Here is a 15,114-nt window from a genome sequence, read left to right as displayed (position 1 = left end):
GCATTGTGATGTTTAGCCTTTGAAAGCATAGTAGAGGTTGTATGTACTCCTAAATCTGCTAAATATTTGTTTAAATCCGAAAGTTTTATATATCAAGATATCTTTTCACACTATAACCGAAGCTTTTATTCATTCATTTTTGAGATTGTACCTATATGAGCGAGTTGATATAACAGTAGTTGTGAACACTCGACCCTTGATCCAGCACAAAAGTAAGTCATAAGCTAAAAACAGTATATAGTATTATTAGTTGCAGTGACTAGAATCGGACCATGATCTGTCTTTACAGACAGTGTTTTAATTGATTTTATTAGGGAAGCGTATTTACAGTTTTAATGAGAACAACTTAATTGGATCGAAACTTCAGCTTGAACATTTTTAAAAAGAACTGCCCAAATTCAGTATTTATGTGACATGATATGAAAGTGTATCCATGACATATTTATTTCAATAAATATTTCTGAATTGACACCATGTCCTATTTGCACTTCCTGCTCTTCCTTTTTCCCAAAGAGACACTAAAAGTGTAGTTGAAATACTCACTTTGGTTAAGGCAGTTAATTCTCTTACTGTGTTCCCTCAGACACGTTCTAGGGAGTTGGCACGTTATAATCCATCTAGAGCCAATCCGGTGTGTCACAAAATTGCCAATCTCGCATACAGCTCCACCAGGGCTGATGTGCATGTGTGAAAATGTCTTAGTAGAACCATTCTGCAGCTAATTTTACATTTCTGGAGGTTATGAAGTTCAGCTTGTGTTCAGACAGAGGAAAAGGCTCTCATTCTTGATTTGATTGCATTTAATCGTTTGTGGCACTAAAAGCAAATCACATGAAGTGTTTTGACAACAACCATTTACATGAAAATCTTTGAACAAAATTGTCATTTCACAAGAGCAACAAGATAAATTTGAGACACTAATACCAACTAAACATATAAATTGTTGTCTTTTGTGTTTTGTTGAAGGTACTAATGAGAAATTTGTTTAGCTTGAAATTTGTACACCTGCAGGATGTGACATCATCATAGGAGATCTTGCGCTGACTTTTTAATAATTTTAAACCAACATCTCCCCACTTGTGCCTCTGTGCCCCCCTACCTGATAACGGAACCAAGAAGAAAACAAACAAATTTGACACTAAACCAGTTTATTTATTTTAATTTACCCAGGATTTTCCACAATAATAAGCTGAGTTAACCTTATTCAGCTGAATCTGAATAATTTCATCTTGTAGAAAATGTTTGAAAAATGCCAGAGCCCCTCTAAACACCTCTTAAATCACACAGACGTGACTTTGTCTTAAGATTCTCTCAAACAAAGACATTTGCGAGCCACCGTTTGTATTCAAAGCTTTTCTGTCAACTATTTAACCTTTCCCTCCAACATACAGCAAAATACATATGAGACATCTACAGCAAAACCTTTCTTCCTCCACACAGACAACCACTTACACTCTCCATCTGGTCGAAATTAAGCTGCTCTGACATTATGCAGCTGTGTGTTTTAGGACAACAAGACATTCAAAGTGGAAGGTGGTGAGCAAATCTAAAATGTCTAATTATGGTCCTTGTATCAACTCAGGCCTACCCAGAAGTGACACACTGAAGTTAATAAAACGTTAAAATGCCTGATATCGCTGTAAAATCTCTGCTTTGTGGCTCTAAACTGCATTGTTGTTCTTTCACACTGAAGCTATAAATCCTGAATATCTTTGTCACATACTGTCCATACTTGACCTAAAAATTGCACCAGAACAACTGAGGCTGGAAACAACTTTCATCTCTCTCAATTCATGCCGGGCTGCAGCTTTAAACTTTGTGTATGTACTTTAACTGTAGACATTTTGCAAAATATAAATACAGTGGATTTCTTTTTATCCATGGACCCAAGTGAGAATGGCTGGAAGTAGTTTGTTTTGTATGTACATATCAGAATTCAAGTTGAGGATTCCTCTTCTTCACATACTGCCGCAGGTACCGGATAGCTGATAGTGCACTCAGATTTGCTAGTAGAGCTGAAAAGGATTTCCATGGTTATTTTGAATTTCAACTTTTCATGTTTGATCACCTAGTACACAAACATGTGACAGGGAAAATGTTTAATGTTTTAAGTTATTTTCCTTACTAAAATTGGCAAAACTTCATAATAAAGCCTACAACTAAAGATGCAATTCTCTAGTAACTAAATGGAATTTCAGTGTATTTGATTTGAAAATCGAATGTGATTAAATTTGCCTACAAATACTTAAAAGTAGGTACACTAGAATAAGGGGGTACAAGTCAAGTGTTTAAAGGAAAAAAATAAATAATTAGACTGTAAATAACGTAAGTAATTTATAGTTCAAGAGTAATTGTAAGTATTGCATAACTTCAGGTATGTTACAGGGAAAAACTAATAATTATATTGTAAATAAATGTAAGTAATGCCTAGGTACTTTTATGTATTGCTTAAATTTTGGGTAGCTTACAGAAAAGGAGACACACATTATACTATAAGTAATTTAAAGTACTTCATAATAAATTTTAAGTACAAAACGATATCTCCCCATACGTTCCCTTTACGTTGTAAGTACACTGTACTTTTTGGGGTGCGGGTCATATTATGAAGTTGATTAACTTTGCCTCACTTTCAACAATGTTACAGGAAAAGAGACACAATTTGTACTGTAAGTGATTTAAAGTACTGCATAAGTAATTTTTAGTAGTGTGCAATTTAATTGTAATTTTTGAAACAAACCATATTTCCCCATCTTACATCATAAGTACTTTTTAGGGCACGGGCCATATTATGAAGTGGATCAATCTTGCGCCTTTTATTTTACCAATATAAATATAATAAGGTCTGTTCTTTCTTACCAACTTACATAAAAAAATAAAAACATGATTTTTTATAATCACAATTCAAACATAACTATCAAAATGAGTGTACAGTGTCTTCTTATCTATATGTGGCTCAGGCGATTAGAGGATCATAAGGGGGTCCTTTTGTCCCTCTGTGGGGGGTTACTCCCACTAGGTTTATATCTGGGACTCTCCACCATTTGACCTTAGAACTGAAGAAGCTTCTCGGATGAGAGGTGAAACGTCTTCAAGTAACTTAAAGAAGTCCAGACGCTTTTCTTTGCAAGCTCCTTTGACTCTTATCTATATAGTACCTTAGAGTTGAGCCTCTCCATAACATCGCCTGTGCCCCAAGAGTAAGGTGTACTTGATGGAAGATGGGAAAATAATTTATTTTTCTACAAAAATACCAAAAAACTACTAATCACTTAAAATTTGCCTATTCAGTACTTTCAAAATTAACTACTGAAAAGGGTGCCCAATCATAAATTGTTACCCTAAATTTTATCAGGAAACATAGCAAAGTAATGGAAAAAAACATCACGACTGACTATGACTGATAGACGAACATAAATTCAGAAATGATCATACCTGCTTTCCAGGCATCAGCAGCCTCTGGATCAGAGGATCTTAGTACCCAGGAGGCAAAGGCAATGCAGACTAAACACATGTCTGACTGCTTCAGTGTGGAGAAGATGCCCTGGTGTCCTGTAAGGGCAAAAAGTGAAATTAAATATGTTGCATTTTTACATTTATGTCTCCTGATTTTACGTAAGCTCATGTTTACTTGTTGTCTGTATAGTTTCCAAAATGAAATGCTGCTCTTCTAGCTCTCTAAACAGCTGCGAGGAAGCCGGGGAGACCCTTCCCACACTCAGCACCGGTGCCCCTGGATCTTCTCTCCTGCTGGGTATCTTCTCGAAGTCAACCGGAAACACCCAGTCACCAGATCCTCTGCACCATATGCTCCCTTTATCATGGAAGTGAATTTTTCTTATCGGCAGTAAACTTTTCCAGCTGGCAGATCCACCCACGGCTGCTTCTACTGTGGATCCATGTTGGTGGGCCTGAATGAAAGAATGAGACACAATTCTCAGGGGAGAGATGTCATCCACTTCATCAGAGTTTGCACTCAAGAAAACATTGAGTGCAAACCCACTGCCCACCTTGGGCAGTGTGAGTTCTCTGACGGTAGGATGAGAACAAGAGAAAATGGGGATGGGTTTCTCCTCGTTGCAGTGAAGAGGAGAGAAAGACATTTCATCTCTACATGAACAAAGAGCATAGTCAAAGACAGGAGGCATGGAGATGTCTTTTGGATCATAAACAGTGAAGTGCCTGGAGTCAGAGTTTACTTTATCCTCTGTGAAAAAGTATTCAAACACCTCTGGGTAAGATATTTGGTAATCAAGAAAGTCTGTGCTGGATAGAAAAGACAGAGGAATTTGTGTTCCCAGGCTGTCACTTAGTTTAAAAGCAGTGTTTTCTGCCAAAGACTGACATCTGCTAAAAAACAGACTACTTTCATCACTATCAAGTAAAGCAGGCAAAGATGCATTCTCTCTGTTGAGAGTTTGTATATTCTGCATACTTTTACTTTTGGTTAACTGTCTAGGCAATGCAAGTGTGCTTGAGGTCAAAGTGTGGGGCTTCTGGCTGTCAAAACACTGCCCTGCAAAGTCCTCTAAAGGCACAGGCGTCTCTCTGCCTTCGGAGCATGTGGACTCATCGTTTGAGAAGAATGGAGAGTCACTCCTGCTGTGCTTGTTTTTTCTGTGAGGGTCAGGGCTGGGGTTCCTGCTGGGGCCAACAAACTGCCAGTACTCCTCTTCAAAATCTGAGGTGGAAAACTCACAGCTTGATTGGTCTGGCTTAGATTCGTCAGCCTGCGTAAAATAGTCCGAGTCTGCTGTGTCTGAAATATCCATGGGAGTGCTGCAAGACAAATTATACTCCACAGTGTCAACCAGAGGGTCATGATTTGTTGGGGATTCATCTACATTTGGTGTCGTGGCTTCTCCTGTTTCTATAGGTGATGAGCCTCTATTCATTCTGAGCTGCAAAATGTCATTTATTGTCAATTTTTCCATTTCATCCCAAAAAGCAGAGATGGCGTACACGGGTCGACTGTGACCCTCAGCTTTGGCATATGTTTCTGGGCAGTCTTCCTCAGAGCAAGGTTTTACTGTTACATCAGGAACACAGAGAGGGGAGGGCTGTTCTTCCTTAGAGAAACCAGGTACTGAAAGATTGATTTTATGTCTTTGGGCTCCAGGTGTGTCCAAGAGTATCAAGCAGTGTGTTTCATTTTCACATGGGGGGATATGATCTGGCATGCTTGTATTTCTTTGGTTGGCAGATGGATGCATCGGGGAAGGCACAGCGCCGGTAGCTTCATAAATTTTACAGCTGGCAGCTGACACATTGGTGGAAAAAGAAGAATGCATTTGTCCGTCCTGTGTAGAGTCAGCATCTTTTTTTTGGCAGCCGGATGTCAAAGATAACGAGCGGCACATTTCTGGGTGTTGAGGAGGATGCTGAGTTTCCTCCACTGATTCAGCTGCTGACAAATAGCTTTCTGAATCATAACTGTAAACGGAGAGGAACTCAGCACTGTCTTCAAGCTCATCGCACTCCTCATTCTCCATCTGTGAATGCGTGAGTGGGTCTCGTGCCATCAAAGCTGAGCTGTCTGGTTCACTTTTGCTTCTCTTCATCATCGGCTTAAGAATATTTTGTTTGAGTGATGGAAAATTGTCTTCTTCATCAGATATTAAAGCCGCTTGTGATGATTCTGAAATGACTCCTACCTCCATGTTGTGTTCATAACTTGGGTTGCTGCCTGATTTTTGGTTTTGGTTTGATTTAGATTCCCTTCTTGCCTGAGATGCAGGTTTATTTTTATTCATCTCTAACTTTACACCACTTTCAGGTGAGTTCTCCTGAGTAGCGTTGCACGCATGACGTCTCTCAAAGGGTTTTTTTTGTCTTCGTTTTTTTTTTACAGCGGTGGGACGTGCTCGCCATCGTGCGGGATTATCGTTCACTGTCACAAACCAGCGTTCCTTTTCTGCTCTTGCAGAAACACTCCTTACATCTTCGTTTACAGCCCTCTCTGTCGTGTCTGGCTCATTCACATTTAATCCTGTTTGGTGACAAGAAAGCGGTTCACTCTCTGGCTGCACTTCTCCATCTTTTGTCAGATGTTCTGATTTATTCAGTAGCTCAGTTTGCAGAGTGTTTGTAGCGCTGTAACCCGTCTCCTCTGGGACTGGTGCAGGACATTTAGGATATGCTTCAGAGTCCTCTTCAGATTTTGTTGCAGCATCCTCCAGCTGATTAAGTGGCACTGACAAATTAGAGCTTTCTTCTTCGGTGCATTCTGCTGTGTTGCTTGTATCTCCATCTTTGTCATTATCAGGATTCTGCTGTGAGTCTTGCTGGCTTTGGCTGACAGCTGAGCTTAGGTTTCCCGAATCCTCTGAATCTGTGAGACTGGCATCATCAAGGCAGGCAAGTGAAGGCTGCTGCAGACTGCACTCCTCACTCTCCTCATAGAAGCTTGTCCAGTCATCCTCTGCAATGTGAATACTGTGATCTAAATCATCCATTCTGACAATTCACATGCTCCTCAATCTAAAAAAAAGAGGAATATATATTTATACTTAAACGGATTTTTTTTTTTTTTTTTTTTTTGCATAAGCTTAACTAAAGTGGCCTTGAGTGATGCATAACAATCCATTCTTGGTATCTTTGGTAGCAGATATGGTTACGTCAACACATTTGAGTTAAATATAGAGCATGTGCATTTGTCTTAGGCTTAACATTGCTTATAATCACCTGTCATTAAAGGAAGCCATTGTGTAGAGGGCAAAGCTTTCTCAGATCAAAGTTTGATGAATGAGCGAGACTTCAGAGTGGCAAAGTAACACCAAAGCACCTTAGTCACAAGCTCCATAACAAACCCCAAAATACTCCAGGGCCCTGATCTTTGAAAACAGGTCATATAATCTGATATGAAAACAAATCAGCTGCCCAGTGTCAGGGAACAACATATGAACTTAACAAACATCTACATTGGGTTTGTTTTGCCTTTTCAACATAGGGAAAATCTCAAAAATGATTATGATAGGCCTCAATGTGTCAAACACAATACATTTGCCATTTTCTGCGGTTTTGTTTAAGTAACAGTAAAATACCATTAGTATTACTTTTTTGTCCTAATTAATATTATCAGAATATAAACTATTGTGGGTCAATACTGCAAAATATCTTACCAGCAGTATCCATAACCACGAGCTGTATAACCACACTATATTATGTTAAATGTGCTTTAGTAAAATATGCAGAGGCTTACCTGATTCAGATTTATTTATTTATTTTTTAAATCATCCAATTTTCGAGGTAGCTTTGCGTTTTCCTGCAGGAATAGTTAAGCTACGATGTCCATCTGCCCTTGCATATGTCAGACTGGGCCCTTGCACTCAGATGTTATAAATAGAGTAGTATGTCCTGTCACATGTAGCTCCTGGTGCAAACGTCCTTCCCTCGACTGCCAGACACGAGACATTCCAGCACCCCAAAATATTAACCCTGATAATAATAACAGCAATATAAGTTCTATTATTACATTAAAACACGACAGAAATCCAAACATTTTTACTGTCATTCATAAACACATGCATTTATTTTCCAAAAAACAAAATCTTTTCATAAAAACTTTCATAAAATGTCTTTTATCTTGAAAATTATTTTTAAAATTCTTCCTTCGATTGTATCGGCAACATTTAGGAAATGATAGTGTTCTTGTTTGATCGATTTCTTAAATTTTTGTTGGCTGTAACGTCAGCAGTCTTGTTTTTTGCAGTTTTCACATCTGTAGATACTTCTAACAACTTTTTGTGAAAAACGGGTCAGGGTTTCACCAAAAATGAAAATGAGTAAAAACTACCAAAACTTTTACCCTAAATTTTGTATGGATCACCTTGAAACAACAACAAAATACTAGGTCTTGGGGTCACGAGCACCTAGGATGGCAAAGCATTTGACCTTAACCTTCACTGTTAACGTCCAAGGTCAAAGGTGACCTTGAAAAGAAATGCCAAGACATCATATCAAGTAATATATCGCATTAAAAGAGTTGCACAACACACATATTTTTTCAGTATGACACCCTGTGGCATCACACTAAAAATCATTAAGTTTCACAAAATCACCCACTGCACGAACATATGTTAACATCTGACAGATTAAAGATTTTACAGTTTGTAGAAAAAAAAAACTTCAGTCATATGGAATAGGAATGTTTGTAAAGAATAAGATGATCATAAAATACACTTTCAATAATGCCTCAAGGTCATAGGCCACACAAATTAGGAAAAAGCTGAAGTTATCATGTTTAATAAAAGGTTGACATCAGCATGTTGTAAAAAAAAAAAAACATCATAAAGTTGTAGTACAGCCTTTGCCCTTCAGGGGGATTTGCACTCTCTGAGATTGTTATAGATTGTATATTGTTTAAAGTTTTTCTCTGTGGTTTTGCTTTCTCTGTATTATTTTAATAGTATAAATATTGTCAATGTTATAAATAATGGTTTTTTTTGTAAGTTAATTTGAACAATTTAACCTTTTCCCTTCTCAAGACAGCGGATAGAATTCATTCGAGTTTACAAAACAACAGTAAAGACAAAAAAAGGCAACTTTGCATTGGCTTATGAAAGGTGCTTTATTTCTGCAAACAATACTTAGATCTTCTGAATTTATTCATGGCACTGAAACTAGAATATGTACATCATTACAAAAACGATACATCATTTGTATAAAACAATATGTACATGTTTTTAGCTTATGGTTTTTTTGTACAACAGTAAACACATGAAGCCAAAAGAGGAATATTCATGGAATGACTGCTGCCTTCTATCTGGTTCAGATTGCTCCACACATGCTAAAGACAGACATAACTTTTAGAACCATCTTGTGAATCAAAACTACAATGTAGAACTTGGATAGGGTTAAGGATTGGAGCTACAGTAAAAAGGCCACTTGTCATAATTCAAATACCCAATTATTAGCACAGACGCATTGTGATTAAATGCTTCCTGGCTCCATTTAAAGCTCATAATGGCAGAGTCATCACAGTAACAGCATTTAGGACAAAGCCATATTCTTCATACATTTGGCAAAGTTAATGGTAATCAAGTAATGTTCAAATTGCAACTACAGAGCTGCCGTCTACGCAACAGAAAAAAAAAAAAAAAAGATCTCAATCACACTAAATAGCAACATTGATTTCTTTGAGAAAGAAAAAAAATCAAGGTCCAAAGTCCAGTGAAGACCTCAGATGTATAAAGTGCACGGGGATGTTTGGAAATTCTAAATTTTGACAGGAAAAAAGAGGAACTCTTATTTTATATGCATCAGCAGGATCACAGCTCTTTAAAAAAAAAAAGAAAAAAAAAAAAAGAGTGAAGCATTGGCTCTGCACATGGAATGGAAAAAAAAATGAGCATGCAACTGCAATGCATGCTCTGTGTTATGCACGTGGAATACATTCACCTTGACTGATTACAAAAATAATAAATACAACGGCAACAACAAAAGTACAAAATACAATCAAACAATCCATCATCAATACAGTGCCTACAGACCTGGTCCACCAGAGAAGAAATAAAACTATGATGACACGTCTTTTAACCTGTCAGCCTAATTCTAAGCAGTAAAACTCAGTGCACAGTTACAAAATGCAAATAAATAGCACACAAGTAAAAACAAAATGTCTATCGCATGTTCCCGTTCTGTCGCTAAGTCGACGCGACGAACGGTTTACGAGTCAAACCTGACAGGCATCCACGTTCACCAAACTCTTCATTCAGATTCTCTGACCAAACGCAGCAGATTAAAAAAACAAACAAAAAAAAAAAACGCTTGCCGACAGCATTTCCACTTAAACTGAGGCATGATCGTGAGACGAGCAACTCTCGTTCACCACAAGAAAAGACAAACTTGCACATGAACACGAGCCATTTTTCCTGGGACGGCTAGACTGCGTGGCTGCTTCATTTTTAACGAATAACTAATTGAGTACAAGACAGTTCAGAGCCCCAGAAAGTTAGTTACTTGATACTGGTCAGTTTTTTGTTATACTCTCAATACATAGAGAAAAATTAACAGCCCAGCAAAAGCAGCTACAGTTAAATTTGGCCATCCTTATTAGAGTCATCTTGTCTTCCTTCACCCTTTTGTAAATCTTACGGCGTTCCTGAGCTCTCTCTCCTACCTGCACCCCCCACCCTACACATTATAAACTTGAGCAGATGAAGTTGTCGTGATGGTTGCACTGTTCAGTGTTGACGAAGCAGAGGGTCGCTCTCTTCGGACATATCTGGGTTTCCTCACTGGAAAAGAGAGCAAATGAAGGGTCATAAAATCATCTGTGAGAGGAACAGGAGGACACATTCACTGTAATCACAATTAGCATGTTTGAGCTCATTTTGTGTGGTTTTTTTGTATTGTTTTGTTTTTAAATAGAAAAATTTTCCATGCATCCTCATGAATAATACCAAATACTGCTGCTTCACATAATACTTCCTGGTCAAAGATTACAGTTTACAAAAGAGAGTGTGGCCATCTCACCTGACGAGGAGGGGATCATAACAGCCTGGAAGGAAAAGAGCAAAGGTTAAACAGTTGACGCACAAAGACTTCGTTGAAAACAGATTTGTAGTTTCTACACTCTGAATATGCTACTACTACTAAAAAAAAACAAAAAGTCAAAATCCACTTACTGTCTCACTTGGTTGAAATATGAAGGCTGAAAAAGAACAAAAACATAATGTTGCATTTGGAGGGGAAAAAAGAAAGTTACAAAATCAAAGCCAGCACCAAAAGCGTGTCACTGTGAGTCACTGTGCAGTGCTCCTCACCCTTGTTGCGGCGGTAGAAGATACTTGGAAGTCGGTTGGAGCGTTTGAGGTAGAAAAAGGAGGCGACAGAGAGTATCAGGAAGAGGCTGATCAACAGCGTTCCCAGAAGTAGAGAGGCTGCCACACCAGGGCCACCTGCACAAAAACACAGCACAAAAACAGGAAATGAACTGACAGACATTTACTGCATCAAACATTCCCGTCTCTAACCATGCAAGGAATATTACACCGCATGAAATCAGTCTGCACATCTTACCAATTTTAGGAACAACTGTCGTTACAGTTGTATGATTTTTACGCTCCAGTGTGTAGTCTAGAAAGCACAGAAAAAGGCGTGTTAACACACGACCCAAACATGAGCGACACAATCCAACACGCAAAGAGCTCAGAGTCCTTACTGTAGGTGCAGACTGTTATATTTTCTAAATCGACAGCTGCCGAGTCGCACAATATGCAGACGGTGTTGGTGTTCTCGAGGACGCGCAGGAAACATCCTGTGAAATTCAAGAGAATGACATCTGTATTACATAGTGTGAATTTTTACACACTTTGATTTGAGTATTTATAGTGCTGTAGCGACAAACTACAAGTCTTTCTCCAGTTTGATACACTAAATTAACTGCAGTTTCTATAATCCGATGAGGTACCAGGGCATGGCGATATATCACGCAGATATCTTTAAGTAGCTGCTAAATGCTGTTTCCATTCATGTATCAAAAAGGCAGAATTGTTTTTAACTTATCTTTGAATCCCAACTGTACAGAATAAATCATCTATATCAGTGATGTCAAACTCATTTTATATCAAAGGCCACGTACAGCCGACATTGATCGTAAGTAAACAAAGTGTTAAATGCACATTTAATCCCTGAGATCTTCAAATGCGTAGTTAAACATTAACACACAAGTGCGATGCACAGCAAGCCTTTTTCCAAACTTCAGAAATGAATTATTCTGAGTCATTATAGGGAATAATTTAGGTCAACTAGACTAAAGAGACCATACGCACAAATTTCCAAAATACTTAACAATCAGAGGCTCTGCACTACTCTGAGTCTTTTAACTCTGCCTAATCGTATACTGATAACAACAATGATGTCAAACGGGTCAAATCTCAGTGGTAGCCAACGTAATAAGGCCAATATGCTTTCTCCCAGTGTTCGTCAGTGATGAGACATTAAAAACATCCACACTACCTGGTTCACAGTGGGTGTCATTTGAGCATGAGCTGTTAGCTCTTTGCTTATCACCACAACATTCAAGTGAGTTCTGATGTAGGGCCTGTAAGCAGAGAAGCATGCATAGATTAAGAGATCGACATCGGCAGAACATAGCATGAGCTGGTCTTTTGCCTTAGGTAACGTTCATTTCCTACCTTAGTTACAGGCGTCTCGGGTCTGATAAGAATCACGGTGGCAGCAAAGACCAGAAGGAATGGCAGAGCCATATTTGAACCCTTGGAGAAAAAAACAAACAAAAACAAAAAGCAGACAACTTAATACATTTCATAAACAGGATGTCTATAAAGCCTACATACTGGCTAAATTTCCTTTTAGAAAACCAGTAAGTAATGAGAGCTGGCTTCAGATTTTCTTATCTTAAATCATATATTTTTTTTTATTTATTCAACCCTAATGCAACTTATAGACTTTATTTGAGCCCTCTGCAGTTAAGTGCCTGTCTAACCTGCCAAGTGTTTGTTGTAACACTATTTGCTTTCACCTTCCTCTCTTCCCCAACCGGTCGAAGCAGATGTCTGCCCTCACATAGTCAGGTTCTGCAAATGTTTTTTTTTTTCCGGTTACAGGAATTATTCACTCCCTATTGTCACAAAAGATTTACCAAGAATTTGACAAAAAGAAAAAACAAACAAACAATTTCATCACTCCTTAACAACACTTGTTGCCGCTGATTTTCATTCCAGTTATTTAATACTTTGGAATACTACGGTTGTCCTTTCTTAAAGATTACACTCAGACCATTTCTGATGAGTGTTCAGTGAACAGTAGGTGGATCAACTGGGCCAGATGATCTTTCAGATCCTGTGGCAGTTAGTTACATTCACATACTATTAATCGGTTTGGATTACTTAAACAAACTTGTCCTGTTTCCTTATTTTTAAAGGTCATGCTGCACACCATGCCAGCAAATGTTAAGTTTTTACTTTACAAATCATTTTGTTGTCGCTAAGATACTTTTTTCTGTCTGTCAAACTGTGCCAACTTTTTCTTTCTTTTTTTGAGATTCGGCTAAATAAATGGGAACGAATTATGTGGTTTTGTGACAAGTTACTAGTAACAAAATGACTAAAGACAGAAAAACTGGTTAGGTGCTAAGCTATCTGTTATGGGTAGACACAACACTGCTTCATCCTTTGAATTAGGAGAGTCTTTTATGCTTGAATGATTCACAGGTCAGTGTTAAGTGGTCTAACAAAATTTAAAAAAATGGTCAGGTACAAGGAATGGACTGAAAAGGAATGAAAAAGCATCCAATGTCCAAAGAAAAACTTTAAAGAATCTTCAGAAAACAAAATAAGATATGAAGGATGGCTCAAGGCACAGTACTGTAGGTAAATATGTTTGTCTCTAACTGCTTTAACTTAGTTAATATAAGAATACATTTGTCTGATCACAACAGTGGAAGATCCAGTATATGCTTGATAGTAAACTACAATTTAGTTACCATTAAACAGATTGAACATTCATGACAACACAAATAAATGCATAGCCCTTTTTTTGTTGTTAATAAAGTAGTTTTCACTATTTCCCCCCACAACTTTTTATTGTGGAAAAACTACACTTTTACATCTAACTCTGCGGCACAATACAATTATTTGAGGAGAAAAGCAGCAAAGCTAAATTATCAGAAAACTGCACGCAACGAGCTAACGTCAGTGAAGCTACGCAGCGATAGCTAGCACCTGTCACCGAGCTGAAGGCTTAACTTGATTGTTGTAGCAGTTAAAATAACGCCCAACTACCGAGTTGAAGATCTAAACCTTTTTTCACATGATCGGATATATTTACAATCTAACAACATCAGTAGCCGCTGAGTGTGGAGACAGAAAAAGTTAACTTACCAGCCAAACACCAGGCTTTGGCCTGACCAAACTCCTAGGCGCGGTTTAGTAACCGGCTGGTCTCGTCCGCCGCGGAGGTGTTACCACTCAGATAGTAACAGCTATTGCCAGACTGCTCATCACAACACCTCTGGTGTTGACCCACAAACAGATAATCCTACAACGACTGGCTCACAGCTACCGGATTTACATTTAGCATGTAAACTTCCGGAAACGCCTTTCAAAATAAGAGTTATAAGAACGGCGACGCTCCTGTGAGAAAGAACAGAATAACAAGCAGAACATTTGTTTTATTTATCTTCTCATTCTCCATTTCGTCCTCCTCCTAGTACCAGTAATAATGATAATATTAATAATGGATCAGTACACACAACGCTCTTGAATTTGCGAGGGTTTGGAAATTATAAATTGCAGTTTTGAACACTCAAATATTTTCACAGGATTTACAGAGTAACTGAAATTTTTTAAACAAAGTACAAAACAATATTGTGTTAGTAATAATTCATTTAATAATAATGGACCACTTTAAAGTCCTGTTTAGCTTGTTGTATTGCTTTTATCTTTAATCTAATTTCTGCAGATGTTTGAAAATAAATGCCGATAGATCCATGGGTGGGTGAGCAAGGCATGTCAATAAATACTTGGATTGATAAAGCATCTCTGTATGATAAGAAAAACTTTCTCAAGGACCGGTGTCCCTGCAGCAACACACCTCAATAAAATCAGTAGGTCATTAGCAAGACTCTATAGAACTTTACTGCATGCTGAGGTGGCAACCCCTAACCCTACTCAAGTAAATTTACATAAATGTAAGAAAATGTGTTTGGAAAATGTACTTGTAAAATTACTTTTTATTGCACCATGCTCATTCACTCATGAGCTGCTGTAACATAAATCAGATGGCTGAACTGCCACCTCAGCATACAATCAAGTTCTATAGTCTTACTAATAATGACCTACTAATTTTATTCAGGTGTGTTGCAGTAGGACACATTCCGACGGCCACTGAACGCAGCGCAGCCTCTGCAGATGGCGGGAGTTTTAATTACGTTTCACACAGCTAGCTATCAATAATCACATCTGTAAGAACTGTGAGGTAATTTAAATAATATATTTCAGTGGTGAATTACTGATATAACATCTATACACACTAACGTTAACAAGATTACTTTTTACTGAAGACCTTTATTGATGTTCTAGCTGTGAACAACTTGCTAATATCTACCTGTCAGCTACTGTACTGCTAATATGACAGTTAGATGAGACTGTG

At 38.0% G+C, this 15,114-nt stretch overlaps 2 protein-coding genes across 2 annotated transcripts; both read right to left on the bottom strand.

The window, feature by feature from the left end:
- Positions 1–951: 951 nt before the first annotated feature.
- On the bottom strand, positions 952–7,298 carry perm1b (PPARGC1 and ESRR induced regulator, muscle 1b). Its single transcript, XM_085353289.1, has 4 exons — positions 7,199–7,298; positions 3,629–6,477; positions 3,433–3,549; positions 952–2,015 (listed from the first exon to the last, which is right to left on the bottom strand). Exons 2-4 carry the CDS (start codon positions 6,450–6,452, stop codon positions 1,930–1,932), a joined length of 3,027 nt encoding a protein of 1,008 aa, XP_085209415.1. The 5' UTR covers positions 6,453–6,477; positions 7,199–7,298; the 3' UTR covers positions 952–1,929.
- A 2,024-nt stretch (positions 7,299–9,322) lies between these two features.
- Positions 9,323–13,943, bottom strand: lg5h1orf159 (linkage group 5 C1orf159 homolog). The gene is made up of 9 exons (XM_085354273.1): positions 13,845–13,943; positions 12,138–12,218; positions 11,959–12,043; positions 11,162–11,257; positions 11,020–11,076; positions 10,764–10,898; positions 10,626–10,651; positions 10,474–10,498; positions 9,323–10,235 (listed from the first exon to the last, which is right to left on the bottom strand). Exons 2-9 carry the CDS (start codon positions 12,207–12,209, stop codon positions 10,132–10,134), a joined length of 600 nt encoding a protein of 199 aa, XP_085210399.1. The 5' UTR covers positions 12,210–12,218; positions 13,845–13,943; the 3' UTR covers positions 9,323–10,131.
- Between the last annotated feature and the right edge of the window lie 1,171 nt (positions 13,944–15,114).

Source organism: Diplotaxodon limnothrissa, linkage group LG5, assembly GCF_057381915.1.
Source record: "Diplotaxodon limnothrissa isolate DT_005_m linkage group LG5, D_limnothrissa_male_GT1.1, whole genome shotgun sequence".
Lineage (NCBI taxonomy): Eukaryota > Metazoa > Chordata > Actinopteri > Cichliformes > Cichlidae > Diplotaxodon > Diplotaxodon limnothrissa.
This window is presented reverse-complemented; position numbering and strand designations above follow the sequence as displayed.